General features: G+C 31.5%; 1 protein-coding gene across 1 annotated transcript; it reads left to right on the top strand.

Annotated features, from left to right (window-relative positions):
• The first annotated feature begins 6,139 nt into the window (after positions 1 to 6,139).
• LOC133302483 (uncharacterized) lies at positions 6,140 to 16,500 on the top strand. The gene is made up of 11 exons (XM_061502261.1): positions 6,140 to 6,263; positions 6,766 to 6,784; positions 11,475 to 11,718; positions 12,127 to 12,219; positions 12,303 to 12,485; positions 12,588 to 12,690; positions 12,812 to 12,997; positions 13,541 to 15,171; positions 15,375 to 15,519; positions 15,677 to 15,774; positions 16,115 to 16,500. The coding sequence occupies exons 1-10, from the start codon at positions 6,140 to 6,142 to the stop codon at positions 15,757 to 15,759; spliced, it is 2,811 nt and encodes a 936-aa protein (XP_061358245.1). The 3' UTR covers positions 15,760 to 15,774; positions 16,115 to 16,500.
• The last annotated feature ends 219 nt before the right edge of the window (positions 16,501 to 16,719 follow it).

Genomic DNA, 16,719 nt, shown 5'->3' on the forward strand with positions numbered 1-16,719 from the left:
CTTTAACATTTTTATACATATATCATTATTTTTAAAGTCATAAAAAATTGTTTTCTTTTTGATATATGCAAGGTGTCTCGATCAGTTTTAATATATTGATACTTCAATTTATCCCATTGTTTTTATCTAGTTCACACTAAGTAAATAGATTATGTTAAACGGGCCTAGTGTTTTTTTTTTCATATGATAATCGTTATTTTATGGTGTAAAAAATGTAAAAATAAAATATAGGATATTTTGAGAATTTTTTTATAAAGAGATAAATAAAATTTTGAAAATGTGATGTACTTTTTCTCCAAACCTTAAAATAATATTGTTTATCGTTTGCAAAAAATAACTTTATTTCCCGTTATTGTTTGTACTTTTTCCCGCTAATTACGTATACTTAATAACTTACTGAACTTGCTAGTAGATTTAAAGTGAAGCATGTAAAGGGAGCTCTGGAAGCAGATAAAGAATGATTTTAGAAAAAAAAATATTTGATGAGTAAATATAAATAATAAAATAGTTGATAATTTTTAAGTTTTAAATAAGGATAAATTTGAAAAATATCATAAAGACTAAAAAGTAAAGAGAGTGTCAATAAGTATATTAAAGTACCGACCCTACCACCTAACCTAATACGATGTCAACTGTCAAGGGAGAAAAAAAAAGCAGCATTGGAATTTGGAACAATAGGCTTAGAGTGAAACCAGATTTAATTTTGCAATTAAATAAGCAAATAAATATTACATCTGGACCAACTTTAATTTAGTGGACAAATCCCGAAAAAGGGTCACCCCGCGAGAACATGATTGGTTGAACATGAGCTTCCATAGTCGGCAGTCGACACTAGATACACTACATGCCATTCAACTTCTCAAATCTTCCTCATTAATTAATAACATCTATCTTTTAACTAATCACGATGTACATGTGGGCACCTAGCTTTTATATGTCAAGAAAAATATTTCTATAATAGATAAGTTATTTATATTTATTTTCAAAATGATATTATTTTGAGGTTAAAAGATCAAAAAGTTATAATGATAAAGATTATTCTAACTCTGAAATAAATTAAAATTGCAAAAAACATCTTAATTTTAGCCCAAAATAATATCGTTTTGGACTTAATGCAAATAACTTATTTATATTCACTGCAGAAAAAAAAATCATATATATATATATATGGCAGTAATTTCTTCGCATGATCAAAACATAATATAATTAGGTCAAACAAGTTTGATATCTTTGTAGAGACTTTTTAACATTCGCACTTGGGTTTTGAATAATAAGATTAATATTTCTCATATTGTAAGAGTTATTTTTTTATTTGGGTAACAACAATGCTCATTTGATTTCTTGGGACACTATGTACAAGCCTAAGTATTTGGGTGGTATAGAAATCATTAACCTTAGAGCCCAAAATGAAGCTTATCTTCACAAAATGGCACGGAGAATTCTTAATGACCAAGGTGAACTCTGGATTAGGGTCTTGAAAGCTAAATATGGTAGAGGTTAAGATTTAAGAAGGGGTGTTATTTCTAAGTCTTATGATTCTAAATTATGGCGTGATCTTAGTAAGTGCTGGAATCGTTACCTTTCGGGTCTTCGCTGAAAATTGGTGATGGTAATAACATCATATTTTGGCTTGTTAATTGGCTAGGACTGGAGATGAACCTTTGTTCTTTAGGTTAAGCTCTTATTCCAGATTTTGATTTGTATAAAACTATTGCTCAAGCGGATCCTCAAGGGGCTTGGGATATTTCTCATATTCAAGAGTTCGTAAATGATGACATAATTTTTAGTGTTGCGGGCTATCCCATTAAGTTAGCAGAAAATATTGATGACAGATTGGTCTGGTTGAATAACCACACTGCTACTTCATTGGCTAAGGTGGCTTATAGAAATCTGATGAAATTTTCTCATCCCCATAACAACGTCCTTTGCAGAAATATATGGACTTGGAAAGGGCCAGACAGAATAAAAACCATGGTGTGGTTAGCTTTTCTAAATAAACTACCGGTGAGAGGTAGAACTTGCAAACGGAACGGAGGTCCAAACTCGTGTATTAGCTGCCCCAATAGTGAGGAGACATTTCTTCATGTTCTTCGAGATTGCATTCATGCTCAAAGCATTTGGAAAGAATGGTTTGATAACCAGGTGCCTGGAGATTTTTCTAATTTGAATATTCAGGATTGGCTTAAAGGAAATATGAGTAATCTTTGGAACAAGCATGATCATTTAGACTGGCGTGACATTTTTTTCCCTACGTGCTGGTACTTGTGGACATGGCGCAATCAACACATCCATGATGATAACTTTCGAAGGTCACATAAAGGTAAGCATGTTATATCTGATTTTATATCTCTCATGTTTTCAGCTAGGAACAAGTATAAGAGCATTCTTGGACACTCCCCTAATATTCTTTATCCTAGCGAGTGGTCTCTGCCTAGTCCAGGTTGGTTAAAAATCAACACTGATGGTGCATCTTCTGCCATTAGAAAGCATGCTAGTTGCGATGGTCTCATGAGGGATCATAATGAAATTTTTCTAGGTGGCTTCAGTTTTCACATTGGTTTTTGTAATCCCCTAAATGTAGAACTTTGGGGAATCCTTAAAGGGTTGGAGATGACTTGAGGTACCGGTGTTAGAAGAATTGAATTAGAATGTGATATAGTGAATGCTCTCTAGGTGATTCATGGTAGTCATGATGACTCCAGAAATTCTCAGGTTGTGTTCTACATTCAAAAATGGCTTTCAGAGGTCTGGATTGTGAAGTGTTCTCATATAAAAAGAGAAAATAATAGCTATGCTCACTGACTTGCTTCTCATCCTCATGACAGACTTAGCAACTTTAATGTTTTCTATAGCCCTCCACCACAACTTGCGGATCTTCTACAACAGGATATGTCCAACAGGTTCTCTTTAGCTGTAGTTTCTTAGTTTTGTTCTGTTCTAGGATCTGGCCCTTCTTTATTAAAAAATAAATAAAAATAAAGTATACACATGCACTTCGATTCTTTTTGGTTAATTAAATGCATCATCACGCAGAAGCTTAAAAAAAAACAAAAAAAAAACAAGGGGACATTTGTTTGGTTTTAACAAATTTAATTTATATGTGTGGTATTTAACTTTAGAACTACCTAAAACGTTAACATATTTTGATGCATATTTGCTTTGCAGTCTGACGATCGATGACCGAATGAACAAAAAGAAGATTTTTATGGACTAACTTGTATCTAAGATAAACTTAGTAATATTTTTTTCTAGCTTAATAAATTTTATTTAAATCTTATTACATAAATTAAATTTATTTTTTATTAATGTGATTTACATAATAATAATAATAATAATAATAATAATAATAATAATAATAGGAGGTTATATTTACAATTTCTTTTCGCATATAAATCTCTTACAACTAAATATTAACGGTTGATTTCTGCTAAGCTGACAATTATAATTTATCAGGTCACACTTATTAATTAATTATTAATTTTTAATAAATTATAACCATTCCTTTAACAATAATAATAATAATAATAAGTATGTAAAAAATATTACTTGCCTTTCTCTTCGTGTAATAATTATTGAATTTAATGTTTCTCGTGTTATAAGAAATAAATTTATTTTTTACTCATATATATATAAAAATATATAGAATTTATTTGGGGTTATATGAGAAGAAAAAGAAAGAAAAAAATATAAACTTCTATATATTTTTATGTGTATGAAAAAATATATTTATTTATTTTTTCATTTATTTATTATAATATAAAAAATATTAAATGTATAGTTATCAATCTATAGCAATTTGTGGACATCAAATTTCACATGAAAAAACGAGCAACGACTGCGTCATTCTTTTAACTTTTGCAGCGAATTTCATGGTGGAAACCCATGGCCATGACAATTGGATGAGTATCAATTCTATCAATTAGATTGTTAAACTATCCATCAAATAAATAGTGAATTACTAAACACGCGATTAAGAAGGTTTAATTGTGCTGAGCTACAATACTACATCATCCAACCATCTTGAAAGTCACCAACATGGCAGCATCTACTGACAATTGACTTTAATCATATTTGCAAAAAAATAAAATAAAGAGATATAAAGTATGGACACACACACATCCCAAAATTTCGGATAATTACATTGATTTATACTCTCTTTTTTTTTTTTTAAATTATACTAGCCTGTCTTACTTTATTATTTTCAATAAAATTTTATATATGATCTATATTCCATATATAAAGTAAAAGAAATATGTATTTATTTTAAATATATATATGTGTTAAGATGTTAAGAATGCATATAAGTCATGCGTCGTCAGTGTATTTGGACTCAGTTTATAAATAATAATATTATATTTACACTTGAAACTCTATACTTGGGTTACACTGAAGTTAAGATTGAATTAGTTATTGATTATCAACATATATTTTTTTTGATGGGATAAGATATCGTGACAACAAAATAAAGTTACAACTAATATTATTACCAATCAATTCTATCGTTGGATTGGTTATTTTGATCCGACAGCTCAGATTTGATCTTTATATAGCTTTTCTATTCCCTTCTCTATCTTCCCTTCTCTCTACCGCCGCCGCCGTTAATCTCTGAGTTTTGCGCCTCTGTTTCTACGGTCGGACAGTTTTGCGCCTCTCTCTCCCCCATTCAGTTTTTAATTCAATTTTTGTGTGTCGCAATTTATAGAGATTTTATGAACATTGCAAATGGGCAATACTAGCAGCATCTTAGGAAGCAGAAAAAAGATCATCAATGGTTAGGGCCTTCATTCAGGAATCAGTACTGCGATATAAAGCATTATAATGGCTTTTGGATCATTTAGATCAGGAAGAAAATTGGATTAATATGCAGCTAAAAATGTATTTGTTGTAGAGTGCGATTTGTTTTTGTGATCTGGTAGTTTTCTGATCAGAAGTTGTAATTGGGACAGGAGAGGCAGAGTAGGAAAATAGGTATGATAATATGGAAAATCCAAACTGTGGGTTTCGCAAGAGTATTGAAACTGTCCGGCCGTAGAAAGAGAGGCGCAAAACTCAGGCGGTGGTAGAGAGAAGGGAAGAGAGAGAAGGGAAGAGAGACGCTATATAAGGATCAAATCTGAGCCGTCGGATCAAAATAACCAATCCAACGGTAGCATTGATCGGTAGTAATATTGATTGTAACTTTATTTGGTTGTCACAATATCCTATCCCTTTCTTGATATATCAACTCTTATTGTAAATTGTTAAAAAAAATACATTGTTCGTCTATTAAATATAAGATAAATATTGATAATTAATAATAAACTTATCAATAATTAGGTATAAACTAAGGATGGATTTTTAAATGTAGATATAAACATCACTATATCATTAAAATTGTCCTATACAGTTCAGTAAATTAAAAGAAAATGACAGGCCAGTCTATAAATCTATAGGCAAGCTCAAATAAATATTAATTAACAATTTAAAAAGTATTGTTAAAAGGAAAAATATAAAAAATATTTAAAATTATAAGATATATATATAAATATATATATATATATAATTGACGTAAAAAATAAAAAATATAGATTAAAATATATAAAAAATTAAAAAATATTCACAATCAATTTAGAAAAAATTTAATTAAAATTTAAAAGAAGAGAAGTTAAGAATTACATTTGTAATTCTTCAAGAGATAATAGAATAAAATATGAAATCACTTTCAATACAGAATACTTAAATTTAATATATAAGCGTAAAGCAAGTATATTAGTTTTTGAAAATAAATAACTAATTTTTTATACATTCTGAAAGTACTTATTTCACTAAAAACAGAACACATAATCCATATAATGATACATATTAGATAATATGTAAAATATTATCCAATAAAACTCGGAATCACCTTTACTTTCAGGCTTTCAGCCCGAGCCGAGTTCAATTAAATTTGACTCAGTTTGATAACGTTGAACTAAGGCGAGCCTAATCATACAAGGCTTCCAAATTACTGCAAATGGGCCATACGCATTGGACCTTATGCTCATACTTAGGTTGGGCCTGTGAATTGTGCGACTTAATTTAGCCCATTCCAGCCCTTATAGTTTCTGTCCAATAAAATAAAATAAAATAAAAACCCTTACAGCTTCTAACGGGAAATAATATGGAGTATGGCAGTGCTCACCTTAAAGATGGTGCAGGATTGTCAAAGAATTTTATGGTGTATGACTATGTAGTATGGAGCATTCGTTTATTTAGAAGCTCACAATATAAGATATATAGTGAAGGTCTCTGCACTTGTTTGTTCAAAATTTGCAACTTTATTTGAGAATAATCTACTCTATATAAGCGACTAGGGTTAGTCTAGTGCAGTGGCGTAGCCACATTGTTGCTAGATGGGGCCTGGGCCCCTGCTGATTATTTTAAAAAATTATTATTATATATTCTAAAGTTAAAATTTGGCCCCATCTAAAGTTAAAATTTGGCCCCATCTCTGCTCTCTCTCTAAACTAATAGCCTAATACACTCTGAGTGGAGTTGGAAACCCGTGTCTTCGTATTTGTTTGCTGTTCTCTCAAAATTAGAAACCCTAATGGTATTTGCTCTTAAATTGGTGCTTTTTTATTCTGAAATTTTTCTAGTTTTCCCTGTGATTGATTTTACTTTGTGAAGATATGCTTGTTAGAGTGGAGTGCCTTTGAGTGTTTTGGTCTTTCATGTTTCCTTAAATATTTGAATCGTCTTTATGACTTTATACACTCTCTTTTGATAAATTATGAAATTTTGCAGCATCTCGATGGCTTTTTAGGTAAGTATGCTAGAATTCATGGTAAATTTTTTTTCTAATAGATTTGTGTAATTACGATAAATATTTTGATAATTTGATGTGTCAAATTTTTTGGCCCCAGCTAAAATGAAATCTTGGCTCCGCCACTGGTATAGTGATAAGAGTTTGGGTAGTTGTGTTAGGTAGTATGTGTTTTTTTTGGTTAATAGGTAGTATGTGTTTTAGTCCTTCCTCGTGTCCAAAAATAAAAATAAAAAATCTACTTTATATTTGCCTTCAATAAACGCTTTAGAGAAGCACGTAATTATATAAACGCGTGACAGAATAAACCCAAAACAAAATTCACTATTATATATTAAATTAGAGTAATTTATATATTAAATCAGACTAATTTTTTAAGAGTAATTAGATTTTATATTATTTTTCAAAAAAGACACATGTATTCTTAATTTTCTTTGTTTTCAACTTTAATTCAATATTTTTAAATTAATTATATATTTTTATATGAATTTAAATATTTTAAAATATATTTTTTATATTATATTTAATTAATTATACGATTTTATTTTATACTTTTATATTTTTTTTCTATTTTAACGTATATTTTATATCAATTAAAAAATTATCAATACTTAGTATACTTACTATTATATTTTGAAATTAAAGAAATTTTACTTGAAATAATATATATATATATAATTTTACTTTTTTAGAAAATATAAACTAAAGTTTTCAATATATTGAAAATGATAAATTTTAATTTTAATTACATACTTTTTGAAAATAAAATTAGAGACTATATAAGAAAATGTTCTTTTTGTAGTAAAATAAATAATCTTAAAAATGAAAAAGGAAATTCTAAGAAAAAAATTAGAGAGTTAAAGTTTTCTTATTTAGTCTTAATTTTTTTTCTTCAAATTTCCTTTTCCATTTTGAAGGAATCTTTTTTTCATAGTAATATAATTAAATTTTTAAAAATTTGTAAAGAAAGTCAAATATAAGATTGTATATTAAATTGAAAATTTTATAAATAAAGAAAATAATCCAAATTAAAAAAGTTTCATGCCAAATTAGAAAATTATTTCTATATTAACAGGAAAAAAAACAAAAAATAATAAAGAACACAAGATTCGGTATTTATTTAATTATTATTGCTTAAGCCTCACCAAACACACTCCGGCCAAAATATGGAGGGGAGGAAAAAACACAACCAACTCATTGAACTCATGTCTCTAACATCTCTGTGGTGAATGGTGATAGTGTTTTATATATATACACACCATTTTGGAATTTTCCCATTTTTGTGTTCCTCACTTGAGAATCTATATGAAAAACCACACTTTAGTGTCTTACATCATAGGGCCTATAAAATCTTAGCCTCACTCAGCATGCAAGTTTTGTTAACTTCATTGAGCATCTCAATATAATTCTTCTAATACTTCCTACGTCTTAATTTCTGATCGAGTTATTCACACCACCTTCATTCTCCTCTTCAACCACTCTTGTGTACGTGTCATGTGCGTGTTTAATTTCCTTTTCCATTTCTTTGTTTAGGATTTTGTATCACTTTGCTTTCGATGATTCCGTGTATGTTTGCTTAGAATGCGGCACTGAATTCAACTGTTTTATTTTATTTTTTATTTTTTTAGTTCTTGTCTGTTAATATAGTTAGTTAGTTGAGTTTGTTTATTTCCCGCCTTTTTATCTTTCTCTTTTCAATGTACAGTATCTGATATAAATATCAGATCAAGATGTGTATTCTTCATTAATTCAAGAAATCTTTTCCAAGAAATTAAATATTACGTACTTATATATTTGTATAGCTTCTTGAACTCCTTTATTTTGAGACAAATCTTGCTAATTCTCTCACTTAATTTCTTTGTTCATAAGCAGATTCTGTGGAGGGGCGTGATTTTGTGGTGGAGGGTGGGTGAGCCATGCTTAGTGGTTTTATTCCAAATGGTCTCTTGTCTAATAAAGGAACCTTCGTTTCTAAGGTGCTTGACCAAGATAGATGGTCACGAGCAGAAGCTAGAGCTGCAGAGCTACTTACATATATTCAGCCCAACCCAACATCAGATCAACGTCGAAGTGCTATTTTATCTTACTTACAACGCCTGATAATGAAGTGTATCCCTTGCAAGGTGTCAAAACTCTCCATCGAATATTTCCTTGTTAATTAATTGTTTCAGTTTGAATGTTACATTTATTATTATTCTTTTATATAAATTCCCATATATGGTTCGTTATTGTTGTTATCAAATAATTTATGGTTCTTTATTATGTTCGTGCAGCTATAGTACTAGTTAATTAGTTGGTTTTTATATTTTGGGGCATACTTCCTTCCTAGTGAAAGTCCATTATGAAATAAGATAATTGTGGATTGAAATTGTTAGAATATTTAAGTGTAATGAAATTTTGCATTAGTTGTGAATGAGCTATAGGAGGACTCATAAATCCAATGCCTTAAAGGTTTTGGATTGAGATATAGTATTAGACCCATTTGCTACAATTATGCTTACTTTGGTGTGGTAATTTCTTGCCATGGGCTCAGTCTGACAGTAGTTAAACTTTATTCCCAATTTTTGCCCCTTTATATTAATACCAAAACTATTGTTTTTTTTTTTTTATTAAAGTAGAATTCATTTTTTTTATAATTTTATCTTATCTGAATTAAAAAAAAAATGAAAAATATTTTTCTTAATAAAAATGATTTGGTTAAAAAAATATTTTCTTGCCTTTGATTCCTAGTTTTTTCCTTTTATATCAATACAAAAGCTATTGTGTTTTTTTGGTTAAAATTCTTTCTTTTTCTAATTTTATCTTATCTAAATTAAAAAAATTTGAAAAATAATTTTCTTAACAAAAAGGATTTGGTTAAAAAATATTTTTCTAAATAAAAAACAAATTTGGTTAAAAAGGATTTTTCTAATTAAAAGCAGATTTGGTTACTTACAATAGAAAATTAAAACTGATTTCAAGTCAATCCAGAGGAGAGGAATCAAAATCTCCCTTTCATTAAATTTATGATATCCTCATTCAATCCTTATTCTTCCAATATTTGAATTCTTCAAACAAATCACATATTAAATCCTGCAGTAACCTTAAACAAAAAAACTCAAACATTGTTAAAAAAAAACATAATTTAATAGTGGTAGGAGTTGAGTAGGTGTTCAAATTTTTTCATAAGCCTATATGTAGGAGGGAATAGCTTGCAATATCAATTTGTGTCAGAACATTCATATTCGACATTAAAAACATGAACATGAATAATCTTGTGAAATCATATTTTTTCTTCTTTTTTAATTTCTTTTTAAATCTATCTTATTTCTTGAGCAGTGTATCACTTGTTTGTTATCATCAAAATTAGATAAGGTGTAGGACCCAACAAATTCTCCTTTTTTTGATGATGATAAATAATTGCTGCAAGTAAATGAAAAGCATCTCTTTAAAACACTAAAAGTAGGGATGACAATCCGGGTGGATACGACACGACACGAATTCAACATGAACACAAATATACTCAACATGAACATGGCAAGAAATTGATCACGCTAAAACCTTTGAATAATCCTCAAACTCATAATGTGTCGCTTATTGTGCAATTAACAATACACAATACGACACGAATAACCTGTCAACCCCAAATTGTGTCTTATTATGCAGATCAACACGACACAATATGATAAGATAGAAATAACTTATTTACGACACGACATGATAGAAATAACTTGTAAGAAAATTAACGCAGGTCAATTTTGGGTTCACGAGTTGGCATAAGACATGACACGGATTTTTTGAATTTAATTTTTGCTAAGTTTATCGGGAGTATATCAATATGGGATTTCACACTTGAAGAGAGTTTATCGGGATATTCAAGTGTAATTGAATACCACATTGGTTGTTACTTAATGGGTTAAGTGAAGTCCACAAGTGAGAAAATTTATTAACCTAATGCCTTAAAGTTTTGGGTCAAGACATGACCAAACCAGAAATCTTAGGCCTCTCTAATTGAATTTTGACTTTATATATTCAATTTGTTTTAATCTTATATATTCTAAGGCCAGTCTTGTAGCTGCAGCAATTACATCCTCTTTATATTTATCTAAGAGTAAAATTGCATACAATTGACTTTGACCTCTATCCTTGCAAGAAGAGAGAGCCTATACACAACCGGGTTTGCCCATTAATTTTACATATCCTATCCGTCAAGCAGTTTGGAAATTATTTTTGCACCTTTCCACACGTGGCTTGTTCAGAAGCACAAAGTAATTTCTGGAAATATTTGAGTAAGCTTAAATGCAAAAGTTTATGTCAACGTTTCATCAGATTATAACACAGCAATCAAGTAGACTTTGGTGGATGCTGTTAGCACCCAAAAATCTATCTATTAGGCACTTAGTACAATTTCCTAAAGGGGGTGAATTACTGTTACTGAATCATTACCGTTTTGGAAGCTTGTAGCTTACCTTGTATTTGGCCTGTATATGAAATTAGGTTGGGGAATGAGGTCTTGAATGATTTTAGAATATTTTACTAGAGGATTCTCTTAATAAATGTTTTTTTTTAGTTTCAATCATTGGTTTCTAGACTTATATGTCATAGTCCCTCTTCATATAACTTTTCCAACTTCTCAAGTGAGAGGTAAATGTAGATTATCATGTGCCTAGCCTTCTGGGAAGTAGAAGAAAATTAACCTACAAAAATGAAGCTTTATACCGTTTATTAATGCAAGTATATATGATGTGCTTCCTTTGGTAACGCAGCTATTTGTAGTTGGGTCCGTACCACTGAAGACTTATTTACCTGATGGGGATATTGATCTAACAGCATTCGGTGACAATCAAATTTTGACAGACAGTTTGGTCCAAGAGATAGTGCATATTTTAGAAAGAGAAGAGAAGAATGAGGATGCTGAATTTCTTGTGAAAGAGGTTCAGTATATCCCGGCAGAGGTATGTGTTTCACGGTTCTCCAATGCATTTTCATATTTGACAATAGTGTATACAATGCTCTGACAAACTTAAGAAGGGAAGTTGTGTGATTTCCATTTTCTAGGTTTGACACTGTAACTTTTTGAGTGTTCTGAATGTTGTTAGTGGTTTCTAAAATTGATGCAAAATTTATGTGTTTCTTATCATTAAATGCTTGCATGGATACCAAATCCTAGTGTATTTTTTTTTTTTTTATGATGTTTTATACATTTCAATGTTATCCTAACTATTTTGGGATAAATGTGTTGTTAATTATATAAAGGTAATTGAAAAAACCATTTATTTCTACCATCCTGTTTAAATGCTGCTTGATAGTTTTGTCCACATCCTTACCTATATCACGCGTTACTTATTCTTGTTCAATGGCAGGTGAAGATCATAAAGTGCTTAGTGGAAAATATTGTAGTTGACATATCTTTTAATCAGCTTGGTGCTTTATGTACACTATGTTTTCTTGAGGAGGTGATTCATTTTGACTCAAGTTCTGACTGTCATTCATATTTTTTCTTTAATAGACAAATCTAACAAATAGTTTTCTGTTCCAGGTTGACAGTTGGATAAGTCAGAATCACTTATTCAAACGCAGTATTATATTGATAAAAGCTTGGTGTTTCCATGAAAGCCGCATACTGGGTTCTCAGCATGGACTTATTTCAACCTATGCACTGGAAATTTTAGTCTTGTACATATTTCATGTTTACAGTAGTACATTTGCTGGACCACTTGAGGTGACAAACTTGTTTGTTTTGGTCTATATATTACTGTGGCTTATGAAGAAGGAATAAAGGAAAATTTATGTTATTGTGATCCTATTTCTGGTATATCTTTAGGTACTTTATCGATTCCTGGAGTTCTATAGTAAATTTGACTGGAATGAATACTGCGTTAGCTTATGGGGACCAGTGCCCATAAGTTCACTTCCTAATATGAGAGGTATGTGAAAAACAAATTTCTTGTGTTCAACATATCTCTGTCTCGAAGAACATGTTCTCTTCATTGTGGTTGATAACATTTTTTTCTCTCTCCCATTTTCCTGAATTCATAATCATGACAGCTGAGCCTCCACGAAAGGATCGCCAAGAGTTGCTGCTGAATGAAGCGTTTCTTACTGCTTGCCAGTCCTATTATGGAGTTCAGCCAAGCTGCCAAGAAAATGAAGAGCAGCCTTTTGTTTCCAAATACTTCAATATTATAGATCCTTTGCGTGCGAACAATAACTTGGGGCGTAGCATTAGTAAGGGTATTTGACTTTAAACCCAAGCTAAAACAATTATTTTTCCTAAAGATGATGTTTCTATTACAAAAGTAAAGCATATTTATTTGTTCCCTAGATACAGAAGCTGCATGGTGTTTTGTGTCTGCAATATATTCTTAATAGCCATGCCTTATTGTTTATTTTTCCTCTTAAATGGTGTATTTTGACTGATGAATATATTTTCTCCCATAAATGGAAATTTTGATAAAGAATTATTACTACCCATAATTTTAGATTATGATGCACAAAATTACAATGAATCCAAACTACTGCTGATTTCAGATGCCCTTCAAATCCTGTGATTAAATCTGATTTCAAGAATCATATATATGTCTAGAGCTAATACAGGCAAGCCAATTGGATTACTTTTAAGGAGCTTTATTGCACTGATGAGCTTTTTTTTTCCCCCCACGTTTTATTCGAGTGTAATTGTTCAAGAGGATAGCTTATTTTCCCTTTTACTTGTATTTCTTCTTCTATCTAAATAAGTTCTTTGTCTGAATGTCTGGTTATAAATCTACTCTTCAGGTAACTTCTTTAGGATAAGGAGTGCAATTTCTTTTGGTGCTCAGCGGGTAATGAGAATGCTGAATTTCCCAGAAGAGAATCTAATAGCTGAATTTGATTTGTTTTTCAAGAACACATGGGATAGACACGGTAATGGTTACTGGATTGATATACGCATTCATGATCTTTATTTAAGAAATAGTAATGTTGAAAATTCAACATGTCATGAATCTGAGGTTGAGCAGGCTCAAGCTTCTCATGGGTCTCATGATATTCACCAAAAGCCTGCTAACCATTTGAAAGAATCAACACATATGTTTGGAACCTCTGATGCATCTTCTGTTTCTCAAACTTGGAGCTCAAACACTAGTGGCATATTCACTGGTACCATGACCTCTGATATAGAGCAAACAAGTTCCATGAAGAATGCACGTACTGATAAAGGAAAAAGTCCTAAATATTCATCAAATGAAGTTCATGCCATGCATCACTTTGCTAATAGTGAGGTTCCAGCTCAACATTCTGCTTCTTCAATGACTGATAATAGCACAAGATCAAGTTCAATATCTGAAGTTTTAGACAACCACAATGTCAGAGTTTCATCTGAAAATCAACAATCTTTTGGGCAGATTTCATATGATTGGAGAAGTGAAGATGCAGTTGGCTTAGGTAACAATAACGAAAATGGCCATTTTGTTGGTGAGGCAATGCAGAAGCATCAGGAAGAGCAAGATTTTCTGAATATTACAGAAACAAACGGGAGTTCCAATTTCAATGGAAATCTGCAAGCACCAGTGAATGTGAATTCAAGTAATGTATCTTTTCAACCACCACCACCACATGTTTTAGCTTCAGGAGACGGACATGCAAACTCATTTGGTGTGCTTCCTGTAAGTGTTCCTTCTTTTGAGTCCTTTTGGGGCCACACTATGCCTTACTCTCAGGATTTAGTTCCATTTTCTGCATTGCAATGGTTTCCAAGTGTGGGAATGACATTAAATGAGGAAGAAGTTACTGAACCAGTTAATTACAATGTGGTGGTAGCTCATTTAGATGATGAAAAACAAATGGCTGATAATGGTGGTTCCAGTTCTGGTAATTCATCTTGGCAGACTAGCTCTGAAAGTTACTCTGTTGATAACCAAAGTTTATTACCATATGCATTTGGAACACCATTTTCATTTCCTACCATGTTCCCAATCTACAATGTTCCTACTGAGACTGGTTCTACTTCTACAGCCAACAATTGTGTGGACATGGGTGCAGAGCTAGGTAATCTTCATACACGTGAGTCCAGTGTCATATCGGATTCTACTGAGAAATTCCATGTTAGCCATGTCATTTATGATGCAACTTCAGAGTCTTTTGTAAAACAAAGCTCTGATATTTTGGATGGTGATTTTCTAAGCTATTGGCTGAATCTGCAATATGGACGGTTTTGTCAGAATGAACGTATGGCTCATGATCCTCCCCTAGTTATGGATCATGATCCTCACCTAGTTATGGATCATGATCCTCCCCTTGATCCAATTACGCCAGTGGAAAGTGTTTCTGGTTTGCATGTGCCTATTGATCAAAGTGTTGCCTTTTTTCTTCCTAGATCTTGTGATGGCACTGGGGCTTACATTCCAAACCCAATAGCTTACTACCAGGTTAATATCTATACCACCCTTTCAGATATGAATGTGCTATTTGTTGTGATTTTTGCTAGCTCGATCACTGCCACATGAAGGTCTTATCACATGCCTTTCTGTGGTTTGATTCTGTTTAACGAGGGGGAAATGTTGATTGTGAGGTTTTGGTCGGAAAATATTTCATAGAGCATAAAATGGTTTTAATATTTAAATTCCTGCAGAGGTATTACAGGAGACAGCGTGCTAGAAGAAATCAGAGAAGTCACATATATGAAAGGAATGATAATCATGGTCAAAGGGAAGAGAATTGGGATTTTAATCATGGTGATAGAAGTCACCAGTTTTGCGACCAAGTTGAGAAGCCAGGTAAATGGTTATTAGTTCTAGTGAGATTTGTCACTACCCTTTTTCTATCAACTTTTATGGTGTATTCATATGATAGGAGGAAGAAAAAAAAAGAAAGAAAGATAGGTCATGATTATAATAAGTGGCTTGAGCTTGGTTCTCTTGGACCACTTGTCAGGTACAAATGAAGAATCACATCGAGGTGAAGGCTCACATGCTGATTTTAATGAGCTGGCAAATTTTAGAAGAGATTCTGCATAATCTTCTCCACATTGGGTAATGCTTTATTTTATTTCCTTTTTTTTCTCCCAGTATAGTACTTCTAACACCGCTTGGATGAATGGGAGATAAAATGAAATTAATTTTAGAGCCAACAGAAAATCTATTTTCTAGAAGTTCATTGATGTCAGCTGTTTCCTTGGTTAGGTTTTTGCCAGCAATGAACAAAATAATATACCATGTGTTCATAGGTTATGGCCAGCAATTATTGGTTAGGTTCATGAGAATGTGGATTATGACAGATTTATTGCATATCATCAACTAAAATATAGACGATTATATCTTACCATCTTAGAATCTTGTGTGATTATTTATGATTATTTGTTGCATTCAACAGGGTTCTACAAGACTGACTACCTGTCAATAAACAGAGATGCTGATTTCCTGCTTATATTCTGAGTGAAAATTAATTTCCATTTTTTGTTTGTGCCTCCCCTACTATGTTGAAGCTTGGATCATTGACCCTTTTGTACACAGAAAACAGAGTAATAGTTAGAATACTCTATAGATGCCATTTTATGATGGCATGAAGAGGGATTCCAGCAGCCGAGAAGAAAGTATGTATGTATTTACTTCAATTTACCACCCCCAGTGTCTCAGGGCGCCTTTCTTAGTTAGAAAATTACTATTTGGAGTTTACTCCTTTTAAGGTTTTTATTATGTCCTGTAGAATCCTGTTCCTTGTCCGATGTTATAAATGTCTTCATGTAAGCTTCTGTTGTAACGGCCTTTGCAATGTTACTTAGTGTTGTCAGAAGATAACTCTAGATGAGAAATTATTCTTTCTGGAAGCTATTTACAAGCTGGAAATATACAATGTTATCTTACAAACCCAACTACTTAAGGAAATTGAAAACTATCCCACTTCTCCAAATCCATTGTGGGAAGTAAACTATGTGCACTGCAAAACTCTCATGACCTATAACCTTAGTAAAGCCCTGC

This window comes from Gastrolobium bilobum, unplaced genomic scaffold, assembly GCF_033153095.1.
Source record: "Gastrolobium bilobum isolate Gb01-03AN ecotype WA unplaced genomic scaffold, APGP_CSIRO_Gbil_v1 utg5446, whole genome shotgun sequence".
Lineage (NCBI taxonomy): Eukaryota > Viridiplantae > Streptophyta > Magnoliopsida > Fabales > Fabaceae > Gastrolobium > Gastrolobium bilobum.